Source organism: Harpia harpyja, chromosome 13 (genome assembly GCF_026419915.1).
Source record: "Harpia harpyja isolate bHarHar1 chromosome 13, bHarHar1 primary haplotype, whole genome shotgun sequence".
Taxonomy (NCBI): Eukaryota; Metazoa; Chordata; class Aves; order Accipitriformes; family Accipitridae; genus Harpia; species Harpia harpyja.
In genome coordinates this window covers 34234467-34247269 of record NC_068952.1, presented here as the reverse complement: position 1 = coordinate 34247269, position 12803 = coordinate 34234467, and the positions used below count along the sequence as shown (strand labels likewise).

General features: G+C 34.3%; 1 protein-coding gene across 3 annotated transcripts in view; it reads right to left on the bottom strand.

The window, feature by feature from the left end:
- TARBP1 (TAR (HIV-1) RNA binding protein 1) overlaps positions 1–12803 on the bottom strand; it is a 40763-nt gene that overhangs the window by 4447 nt on the left and 23513 nt on the right. For 2 of the 3 annotated variants that reach the window (XM_052805682.1, XM_052805683.1), the window contains exons 18-26: positions 9497–9696; positions 9281–9352; positions 8041–8161; positions 6520–6630; positions 5831–5980; positions 3857–3943; positions 2765–2961; positions 1552–1633; positions 31–202 (exon numbers count right to left, since the gene is read on the bottom strand). In XM_052805682.1, the coding sequence (XP_052661642.1) occupies positions 31–202; positions 1552–1633; positions 2765–2961; positions 3857–3943; positions 5831–5980; positions 6520–6630; positions 8041–8161; positions 9281–9352; positions 9497–9696 (1192 nt within the window). The remainder of the gene's footprint in view (positions 1–30; positions 203–1551; positions 1634–2764; positions 2962–3856; positions 3944–5830; positions 5981–6519; positions 6631–8040; positions 8162–9280; positions 9353–9496; positions 9697–12803) is intronic. The other variant, XM_052805684.1, reaches the window with a different exon arrangement.

Sequence of the window (12803 nt, the reverse complement as noted above, 5' to 3'; positions counted from 1 at the left end):
TGTATTTAATATAGATTAGCTATATTTTACCCATGTCTTGCTGAGACCAGTCACTTGGTTTCAGATCACGAAGTTCTGTTCGAGAATGATACCACTGAAATGCTGGTGGCAAAGGAACATCAGTGAATCTGTCAAACTTAGAGAGTGAGATCCATTCATCTTCAGCTAGTTCCGAAAGGCGGGGAAGAGTATAAAATATTGTCTGCAATGTAACACAGTGTTATTAGCAGAGCACCACTACAGCAAGCAAACCAGATAATAAATTAATCTCTGGTAATTTTATTGCACACATCTTATCTAGCATTCTATGATTTTAATACTTGTTTTTCTTGGTACCTGATATAACTTACTAATAGATCTCTCAATATTCTTCACTTCATATATAACTTTCATAAATCTAGTCTCTTTCTCTATTTGATTAGACCTTTTTCAAGGATCTGCACTGATAACTGTTCTGAAATTCTAGAATACCAAAGAATTAACGCTATGCTTCTCAGTACAGAGATCTTGTGAAAATGTTTTACACATAACACTAAAGAGTTTTCAGATGCTCTTATGAACTTCTAGTAAAGAATGCAGGTCGATTTAATGTCAAAAGGAACATAGTCAAAAGCATTAAAATCTAGTGGTAAAATCCAACTCAGCGCTACCAATACAGCTAACCACAATTTATCAAGGAGGAACAAACACACACCCAAGAGAAAGGCTGAATCAGAAGAAGAGTTTAAAACCCAGACATTTTACCCCAATCCACCCTCAAGATGAAGGTGAGGATGCACCTTGAATACATTTAAATACTTAACAAGTATTAGACTTGGGTTTGTTTGTTTGTTTGTTTTTCTTGTTCAGGATTTTAATTTCTGCATTTGCGAAGTCATAGCTAGCATATTCACAAAAATATTTCACAGAAGATGGGTTAAAACAAAAATAAAATTCCTTCTCTGAAAGATGGCACTGTTTGTGCCAGAACACGTACCCCTTTTCACATTCATGTTTATCTTGTATTTTCAGCTTAGTTCCTCTATCTCTTATTTTTATCTGCACCCTTATTTTTACCCTCCTTCCTTCAGTGTTTATTCTGCTGTCAGTTATTTAAGCTATAGCAAAAAGGATAGCTGAAAGATGCTCTAGAAGTTATACATCTGTATCCCATTCACATCAAACAGCAATTTAGTTAAGCAACCTCAAGTTACTTCCAAGAACAGATGTCTCAAAAATCCTAACGGACTACATACAATTAAGTAGATGCTCTTCAGTTATTACAAGTAACTTTTCTAGCCACAAATATAAAACCTGATTAACTCCCACACAAGCGGGCACATTCATCACACATACCTCTTCTTAATTGACCCATGTTTTTAACACAATATTAGAGAATTAAGCTGCAGTCTTAGTCTAAAATCCATCACAATTTAGGCAAAGTAATTTTTCAGAGTTTTAAATGAATAATAGTTGATCATTATTCATCCTACATTAGCATACACAAAGAAAGATAAAAATATAGTTGTAAAACTACACAAGTACAATGATCAGCAATAGTCTCAGACTTGCCTCTAGACTATAATCCTCAAGTGGATGAAATGTTGCAAAGAAGAAGTGATCTTGTATTCGCTGCCAGTTCCTTCTAGCATTCCTGCAATTGCAGAAAGTAATGCAAGATGCACAAAGAAGGCAACGTACTGGATTTTTTTTTTAAATTGTCAAATTGGAATAAGGCAACCTTATTGTATTTACTACATACTGTATGAGAAAGAAAACACTAACAATTAAGGATGGACCCATTAAAAAAAAAAAAAACAAACCCCCAAACCCCCAGTATTCAGGAAATAAGTTTTATTTATGTTTCAAGAAAGGCCCATAACATGTCTCCAAATTCTATTATCAAAAGAAGTAAGTTTGGCAAGAAGGACCATCCCATCTAGGCCTCTGAAGGAAACTGAATACTAGCTTATGGTTCAGTGACAACTTTTAGCTGTCAGAAAAAAAAAGAAAGAAAAAAAGCAGACTCCTCCCTCTGCTGCTTTTTTTCTATCCCACATCTTGACATACCAACTTGGGTGATTTAACAGTGAAACTGATCAGGGAAATGAATATTAATGTTCTCAAAAAAAAAAAAAAAAAAAAAAGGCAGCCCAGCAGCAGCAGTCCCAAGTTTATGTTGGCTCACAACACTGTCAGAAATTCTAAATAATTTTAATTGACTCCTACAAACTGGGCTAAAAGAAGGATACACAGATAGTACAAAATTTAACTGAATTGTTGTATTTGCAAATCAGTAAGCAGAAAAGTATTTCTGTAAAGTTCATTTAATCATCATCCAAATTAATTTCCCTATCCATTTTTCTCCCACAGAAGTATTTTCAAATATTAACACCAAAAACATTTTGGATTTTTTATATTTGAGAATTTACTGGTATCAGGAAGTTTGGAAGAATGAATGTTATTGCTTGAAAACCCCTCAGTTAAGAAAATTAAGCACTTCTGACTGTCTATTTTTACCCCACCTCTAAACTACAAGCACTGTTCAAACATGCCTTGAGTTTTTCCTCGTGTGCTTTCAGATTGCAATGCTAAACTGAATTAACACTTCGTTTTCTTTGCTGATAATTTGATTTCACTTTTCAATTTTTGGTTTCTTTTTAAACAGTTAAAAAAATCTATAAAGGCCCACAAAAATTATCAAGTGCTATTTTAGAAAATTAGACTTGCTGCAAATGGCTCAGAAGAACAACGTTAAGCTGTAAGTCAGAAGAATGTTACTAACCCTGTGCCATGCATGTTTTCCACTTGTTGAAGGCTAGATTCAATAACTGGTGTCAGAGCTTCAAATTCTTCCACATGCAACAGTCTGCACATACCCCAAATTTTTTTAAGGGCAACTAATGCATAAAGTCGAACGCTGAAATTATGGTTGAAACACCACTGTAGAACAACTATGAGGGCTTTCTTCAAAGCTGGCTTCTAAAAAAAACAAAGAAGTTTCTTTGATTTATGTTAAGTCCTAATGTGCCATTCAGAAGTAGAGAAGTAAGAGTGGCCCAAGGAACAGTGGCTTCCTCAAAAAACAGCCTTTCAGAAAGTCCAAAGCTTTAGCAGTACATATATGTGCAAATACAGGCTTCAGAACATGGTCCTGATTTCCTTCCTTCCTTCTCACTAGGGCACAGACCTACAGCCCCACTTGTGTTTTGAAAATGTATTAATTTGCTTTAAAAATTATTCTGCATAAATAGAAACCTCTATTTACTTCTGATTTTCTAGAACTTAGAAAGCTGATCTTGCAAATGTATGCAAACAAAAAAAAAAAACCCAAACCAGAAATGCCTGGATTGCTACAGATATGAAGTAGTTGACCTAATGTAACATCTGACTGTATTTCATCCTCTATTTTAAAGTTCAATAATAAAATTGAGAATTCCAAATAAGAATTCTAAATATAATATGAACTAGGTATTGCCAAAGAACTCCATATTTGAGTGTTGTTATTCTATAGAAAGATCACCTACTTCCAGGTTATCTCTGGCCAATTTCATGCAGATTAAACAAGAGCAGCAACAAAAACAAACCCAGGTGCATCCACATGTTTAGTTAAAACTGGAGTAGCTATTCTAGAAAAACTCACAGGTAATCAGGCCCTGAGTATCCAGAACACCTGCCATTTAGCTATTTTTCTTAAGACCAATATGTTACAGAGGTGACAGGACAGGAAGAGTTAGTGTTTTCCATATCAAAGGATACCTTAGTAGGAAGTAGGTATTAAAAAGGTTTTGAAAACAGACTGCAAAAATGGTTTTTATTTCAGAAATCCATTTAAAGTGCAACTGAATAAAGAATGAACACTTTTAGTCAAACTTACCTTCTCCGAGGTATTTTGAAGAATGATGTCAAAGTGTGATAACACTGATAAAAATGTGCAGATGCTTGTTTTAAGCTTTTCTTCATCCTAAAGCAAAAGAGAATTTAACAAGAAAAATGCATAAAAAAACATTTTTATACCCTAAGTTTCCACATGTTCCACAGATGCAGTAGTATCAACACTATTAAAAAAACTTTGTGTTTCCACAGCAAAACTTGCTAAAATACAAAGTTCATATTATTAAGATTTCATTTTTCCTAATACGTTATTTGCTTTTTACTAACACATGAAGCAGAACGACGCATACAGCAGTGTAAGAGCTAAAATTCAACCCAAATTCACTGCATTCCCCCCCCTCGCCTGCCCCGGAAAACCCTAAACCCAATAAAAAACCTCAGAGATTCTTTTCAGTGCTCACACTTTTCCATGTCATCACAAATGTGGGTATTGGACACAGAAAGAATAGCCTAGCATCAGCCTCACCCACGCTCTGTACTGGAAGAAATGAGTTTCCACACTTCTATTTGCCACTTCTGTTTATAGATATACTCCCTATTCGTCCATTTTGCCACAGCATTGCACTGGGTCCTCAAGTTCAGCTTATTTTTCAGTATGATCCTGAAAATCCTTTTCAGAGTCATTGAAAAGTTTTCCAGGACAGCCTCTAAAAATACAATCTGTATTCCTTTTTCATAAATCTACATGTTTTCTACTTGCTCTGTTTGAATGGGCCCACTGTGATTTAGTACATTTGTTGTCAGCATGAGATTGCTTTGACCCAATGGATTATCATCTACTAAGGTGATAGCAATTCCAACTGCCTGAGCTCTTGGAAGGAACTCTGAAATAGGAAAAGGTTACGTCCCTTACAGCACTTTTCATCAGTTCAAATAGGCATGACAAGGCATCCTCATGCACTTAAAAAAAGTATGAACTGTAAACCAAAAGAGAAATTTTTTTCCCCTGCACAGCAAAAAAACCCCAAACCACCCCCAAAACTACAGCACACATCACTAGCAAGCAAACCTGCCTCAGAGCAGTATTAAAAAACCTGCCTGGTTTGGGGCAAAAAAGGTATATATACAGTTTTCCTATTTTTTTATTTAATTCTTGTCCTACTGTTTGGCTTTTAAAAAAACCTACAGTAGCAACTAGGCTATTTGATAAGCAAGAAAACAGCTACATTTAACTATTACGAGTGGTGAGCTTCAGCAGACGCACCACTGCAGGTAATGTCTTCCTATACACTGGAAGAGGTTCAAGTACATACTTTTTCTGCTCAGCCCAAATGTACAATGCTAACAAATTCAAGGTTATCAATACAGACAATTACTATTTCTACAGGTCAACTCTTACGGGTGATTACTTAAAGAAGAATCCAAGACATAAAAATGAAATGCTAGTATAAGTCAGTTCTCCTCAGCCAACACTCTCTCAACTTTTGGGTACCATAATTCAAACCCTGCCTCCAGTTTTGGAATCACATCATAGAACTCCACTGTGAAAGAAGTCCATATTAAAAGCTGCAAATTGAACATGTGTTATGTGAGTCATGTTCCCACTGACAAACAAGATGCAGAAGACAAAAGCTGGGTGTGGAAACCACAAGTGACTTTGTGGTATCTTCCCAAACTCAGCATCTAGGGCATCCATGTGTTTCTGACGGCTTTTACACTGGCGACTGCAAAGAGTACTCTGACTCACTGTGCCAGCTCTACTCTGCCCAGATTAGTACTTTATAAAAGGAAATCTCTCAGCTGGAAAAATTCACTTGTCTTCAGTCACGTCTATATCACAAATTTCTAAATGTCTCAGACTATAGTTCAGACTCACTTCCAAGTTAATTTGATCTGCTCAAAAACCCACTGCTTCTAAAGGAAAATTGAAATACACAGAAAATAAGGTATGGGAAGACAAACTATACCCTCTTCATTCAAATTACTCTTCCAAGTGAATGCCAAAGTCCTTACTTACATAGCAAAAGCAATCCCAGAGTTTATTAAGGAATTGGGGGTATTTATGTAGACTCAAGATAACAATCCATTCTATGAAGTATTTCACAGATGCCTGATTGTTACCAAATCCAGCCTGAAAAACTTTGTCAAGGGTTCCACACAAAAAATTCTGGGAAAACAAAATCAGATAATCATTTAGTATATTAAGACTTATTTCCATGAAGAAAAAAATTCTAAATAAAAAGAACATTCTTCACTTTATCATAATATTAGAAATATTTTTAATACTCACATGAGAACATTTTAGAACCATCTAACTTCTTTATTACACTTTTCAAATATTTTATTATGAAGAAGCATTAGATGAAACTAAAATGTCTCACTTTTCTGAGTGTTCATAAAGCAGCAACATTTTTACCAAATGAAAAGCTTTAAATCAGATAGTCAGCACAGAGTTTTAGCTAGCTTTAACAGCAACAGTCTCCTGTAATTCACAAATCCAAGAACCAGTTTACAGTGACCTCTAGAAATGCATCATAAATCTATGACTTCAGACTGAAAGAATGAAACTACACAAAACTTCTACATCAGCCACAGAGATTACATGCCTTTTATGCCCTGCTGTAATTTAACATATGCAGTTTGCATGACACCAAATTATTCTTGAAAGTAGATATTTATTTAAAAACTCATAGTGAAGAGCAATACCTGGTCAAGCTTTGGAAGAAGAACTAACAGTGTCTGCCATACCCGGTTTTTAATTCTATGCTGTAAAGAGTTTGCATAATAGCGCGTTCTAGATCTGGATACCAGTTTATCCTAAAAGCAAATTAAAAGGTTTATTACATATTCTTCCTTTAAAATTGAATACATGGAAATATACTTCACTGTACTGACAAAGCAGCATCTACTGCACAGCTAGTATCAACGTTAAATATAAAGTTAGGAAAAATATATTAATGTCATTTATTTAGAATTAAATTTTGAAGCTTGTCCATGAGAAGTTCGGAAAGTTGAAAAAATAGACAATTCCACTTAGTATTCTTACTTAAGAGACCAAAAAAATGTTAGGTATTAAGACTCTTCAAACAGCACAAAGTTGAAGAATTTACAGCACCTACTGTGTATGAACAATTAAAGTAGTACTATGTAAAAATGGAGCATGAAGACTCAAGCTGTCATTTAGTTACATAAGAACTAAAGATCCTAAGTGAAGAGATGAGTATATAAAACTTTTCTACTTTAGTATCTACATTTAAAAAATGGGTTTAGTCATGCTATCAATTAAATCAGCTTGTAACTACAGCTCTAGTTTTGAGACAGAAATTGATATTCTGCAACAATGTTTTATGTGAAAAAAGTTAGATGAGATAAATGGAACTTTAAAAAGATTTGAAATTCATATTCTTACATAGCTTACATTCTTTCCCTACATACTCTATTTTGGCCTTAAAAATACATGACACCCCAAATTATTTCCTTAACTTTTTAAAAAGAAAATTATTTGGTGATCCAAGTCCTATATTAAAATTAACATGCAAATACACTTTATTTTTACCTGTTTAAGCTTCATATTTAAGCAAATAAGGAAATCACTTTTAAAGCTCGCTTTTCCCACTTGATCAATCTTACAACACAAATATTATCCATTTTTCTCCAGTAGTTAATTGACAGGAATGAAGGACCACCCATTTCTTGTTCTTCAGACAAAAGCAGAATTCTATAGTACCAGAATGCATGGGTGATGTTCTACTAGCAGCTGTAGTAATTTACCACTGACTTTACTGCCAATGCATAAGCAGCTATGTTATAAATTAAAATCAGACCCCAACCTTCTCCATTAATTCTATTTATAGAGGTCTCATTAGGAGACAATAGTGCTCTCAATTTAAAAGGTAGTCTGCAATTGTTAAAAGTAAAATGCGGTGCTTCGAAATGCAGCCTGAAGGAAGATTCTTAATGGAACAATGGTTACAATTTGGATAATGTTCCATGAAGTCAGAAAATCCACTAAAAAGAGAAATAAACCCGAAAAATTATTTTTACTACTTTGGTTTGGCTGAATTCACTTCTGTCTCAACAAAAAAAAAAGTGTATAAAAGTGTATTACTGGGCAAATCTAGACAGGCTAAACAAACAACTGTAAATACATCCTGTCAAATATAAATACTTTGCATTTTAATAATTGTACTAACATTACATTTATATACTAAGAAAAATGAAGTTTACTTTATCAAGTAGTTTGATGAAAATGTCTTCCATAAATGTCTTATGCAAGATATTCGATCCATCCAACAAGCACAGAAATTTAATAGCACAAATCCGAACATAGTGGTCATCTCGATTTGTACTGCAAAATATTAATTTAAAAAAAAAAAAAATCAAACTCTACTCGTTCAGACATAAAGATAATTCCTAAACTATAAAAAAGCACCAAACATCATCTTGAACATACAGCCATCAAGTTGTCTGTAGTGAAACAATATGCAAATAGCCAGAACTAGAATTTTAAAGTCTGTTCATTGCTGATGAAGAAAAATAGTGAGTTCCAGATAACCCACCCCTGCTTCTACCTACAGGTGTTCAATAGCATCTAAGTGTTTAAAATAATTTTCTACAGAAATAGCTGTATCATAAAAAGTTTTTGAAGTTCTGTGCCTGTAAACTGTAATCTTAAAAGAACTAATTTATGCTTACAGTTTTGGTCAAATATTCTAGTCCAAAACAACACTTGATTCCTATTAGTTACTCAGGGACAGCTGGAATAATTCATGCCAAAAGTAGAATTAATGACATTATAGGTAACAAAGCATCACACAGCTGCAGACTGTCACAACCAGACATCTGGCAACCAAGAAGCTCTTCGGAGAAAATACAGGAGTAGTGAACTTTCTCCCCAAAACACTATGTTAGAATGGTTTCTCCGACTTTTGCTGAGTAAAGGTGGGGGTGAAACTACAAAAAAGTTCAATAATCCAGTAGCCTGGAGGCAGCCTATTGCCAGCCAGTATGCAAGCTAAAAAGGCCTACAACCAATTTTAAAAAGCCAAGCTCCAAATCCAGCTGCATTAAAGCCTGAGTTTCTTAACTGTCTTTCCTACAATGATAAGGTACACATCAGCTCTGCATCCTAAAAAGTATTATTTTTATGAGGTGAAACAATGAGGAAGTAGTTATTTCAGTCCCACTCAGGTTAACAAGTGGGATATATTTTCCTGAAAATACTTAGCATTTTTCTACATTTTGTATTTGAATTATGAATATAATGATGTATATACCTTTTAACAATACTTAAAAAGGTTATGAATATACTCCTTACGGATCCCTTCCAACTCGAGATATCCTATGAGTCTATGATAAGAAGCTGACTTCAAAACCAGCATCTTTCCTATTGTAGCATCAATCATAATGAAGACAAAATTCACACCAAATATTGTAAGATCAAATTACCTTTGATCAAAATCATTACCTTTCTGTAACAACATTTGCTGCACATTTTTCTCCAAGATTTTCTATGAAGGCATGCACATCCTGAATAAGTCTTCACAGATGAAAGAAGACAAAGCAACAAAATTAGCAGAATAGCATACAAAAACTGTTTTCAATAGTTATCTCAAAGTTTGAAAGAAAACAAAGAGCACAAAATTGTAACAAATATAATCATGAAGATTTTTTTTTTTAATACCTTTGATCTCTCCTAAATACAGTTCCAAAGACACAAGCCTCAGTGATAAGTTCACAGTAATTCCCAGCATTTAAGAATGCATTTGCCAAGGCACTTCTCTCATCAGTAGTGGGAAATATCCAAGATCGACAACAATGACTAAGGACTACATTGAAGACTCCAGTCTTTGTCGCGGACATATCTATGAGCTTGAAAATTATCTGAAAAGAAGAAGAAATAGAAGATTCAAAATCTCGTTTTCAGAAGTGCTAGAATTATTAGAATAATATTGCAGTGATATCTACTTTAGCAGGTCTGATCTTCTTCTGCATCCTATCCCTGCTAAGGTTAATGCTGTCTGAAATCTATTTACAATTCCCTGCTTCTAAGGGCAGGTGAATGGGCAACAATTGGCCCAGTACATGCTTATGTTAACAAAAAATAGAACTGATCTCTGCTTAAACAGATGTAAAACCAGATGCTTTACACAAGTCTCCTGATAACTGGAACAAATGCATCTGGACTTACTTCATGAGTACAAACCTGTGTTTTTAATCAATCCTTACCAATTTAGAAAAAAATTAAACATAAAACAAAATTTCTTCCATAGGTAGCCATTTCACTAATTCTCTTCTTTAATGAGGATTACATTCATGTTGAAGTTAAAGTTTGTATTTGAGTTAAAGTGGAAAAATGCCTTTGTGCCATTTACTTTTTGTTTTTGAGGAAGGCATATTTAAGGTATATGAAACTGCTATCTAGAATTTCTCCAAAAAGGAGAAAAATAAAACAAAACAAGAAAAATGGCCCCCAAATTTTCCTTTCCTACTCCCTTCATTAGGCTAAATGCAAGAGTAAACTTCAGTTACAAAGTGAATTTTTTCTAAGAAATTGCAAAAGCATTTGGGAGAGGACAGGGAGACAACATCAGCTAGAGCTGTCCATGAGAATGATTTTCCAGAAATTGTGACAGCTCTTACAAGACAAAGCTTCTTCTCTTCCCTGCTCCAAAATGATACTTTTGATAATGTAACAATTCTTTGACAGTAACTCCATTTTTATAGAGAAAGTTGTTCTGAATTGCTAAGGATTAAAGCACCAAGAAGCTCATGAAGAGCTTAAACTGAAAATACTGGAATGCACTCTGAAGAAACACTTTCTGGAAAAAAAACCCCACCACCCTAGAAACATTTGGTCTTTTTTACAAAGAATTCAAGCTTTTCATTTAGTGCAAAACCAGGCATTATAACTTTCCTAATAATTCCAAGATTGAACTATTGTGTTTCACCTGGAGGGAAGCAGCATGACACTACGTATTTCTCAATCCTGGAATGCTTTTCAATTGTTTCATTAACATAGTAAAAGTCCACCACACACAAAAGAAATTTAAGAAATTTAAGTTCTAGCACAATTAACATTTGAATAATCACAAAGGAAAAGGAAAAGTGCAGCAGAAGAAATGAAGCCTAAGAACACAGTGCTCTGGGCACCTCTGCGGAAGCCCTTCTGGATTTTACCATAGCAATATTCCCTTTCTTAGCTCAAAAATACCCCTTCGTTCCACCCCTTCTAACTATTATTAAAAAGACAGAGTGCACTGTGGTAGACAAAATTAAAATTATGCTTCTGTGACAAATCAGTATCAGGCAGTTCCATTTTTTCTTTCTCTTTAGATTAAACTGCACAGCCATTGCACAAGGGATCAATGGCAACAGAGACTGCCAAGGAGTGGGATAAGAATATACGTAAGTAGGCACTTGCTTGGGAACTTTATCTTCATTTTCTTAGGAAGGGGCAGAAGGTGGCTCAACCAGATGCCCTTTGTTGAGTATAGGAGACCTTCATTAGCTCCTTGATGCCTGCTGTCATGGTATGGCCCACTGCAGATGATGGGATAGCTGTCACACAGACTCAAGACTCTCAACATTGGCAAAATACACCTTACGTAATGCTTGAAATACTAATGCTGAAGTTAAGACAGTAATTCTAAGAATTTAAACAAATTTTAAGATCAAAGAAAAATGAAAAACTAACTACAGCTCATCAGTTACTACAACACTGAGCATACAATTATCCATTACAGATATTCATTAAAAGAAAAAATTAACCAATTCCTAGAACTGAAGAGGTAATTTACCATCTTTGCATATGTATCTTATTTTGGTTTGGGTCCACATGAAGACTACAAATGTGAAGTGTTATCTGCTGTTTAAAATAGATGACAGTAACATTCATTTGAAGCAAGTTTTCAAAGAGAACAAAGAAAATAAACGGGACTGTATTTTAAGATATTTAAGGCTAATATGGAGATATCACAGCAATTTTAAATAGCTAGGAAGTGTCTATTTTTCTGTATTTTATTAAAAACCATTTTGGAGTGTCTGGGCTGAAAATAAAGCTGAGATATTTGCTATTATTTACAGTTACAAGTGTGACACCCAGGACAGACCTACTTATGGTGACTTCAAAGCAAAACTGCAACCCCTGCTAGTATGATTTCTGTGCTAAATGCAAAGCAGCGCACAAGATCATAAGTCTAAGCACAGTCTAAGCATACGTATATACCAGTAACTAATATATAATGTATTACTGCTCTGGTAAAAGTCTTGCAGTCATTGTGGACTGTTCTGCACAAATATTTAATTGATGCTCAGAGGGGGAAAAAAAGCAAAAAAAACCAAGAAAGGTTATTTGGAAAAGAAACAGTAAACAACTTTCCAGTGTATAAAGCCAAGATGAACCAACACTCCAGTACTGAATACAGCTTTAGTGACTTAAAATTAAAAAATAACACCATGACATATGCAAGAACTTTTGGAGTACAGGAAGCTGCATACATCTTGCAAAAAAAGAATAAAAAAATTTTTTTTTTCTCTTCTTAACCATGGAGGCAGCTCTACCACGCAGTATTAAATTGAACTCTAAGGTGACTATGATTTTTGTTTTCTACACCTGGACCCCCAGAGAAAAAAAGCCTTTAAAGAAGCAGTTAAAGTTGGCTTACTCAATAGCATCTACAAAAGTTTTGAATGGTTGTAACTTTTCATTTATGAAAGTATTTTCATAAAGACTAAACTATTAGAAAAAGGCATAATTTTTCCACAATGTTGCTAGTTTGTGACAGTTCAGGTGGCAAATTCTGAACAGAACATTCAAGAGGAAGTCCATAATGTAAAAATAAAATAAAAGACCAAAAAACCTGTTTTACTGAATACAGAAGATACTGAACAGTCTAAAAATCAAAGAAATAGTACTTTTCATTTTCTATGTTACAAGAACAAACAATATATTTTTTTTTCCTGAATCTAATTCTCAGATCTTTTGTCTT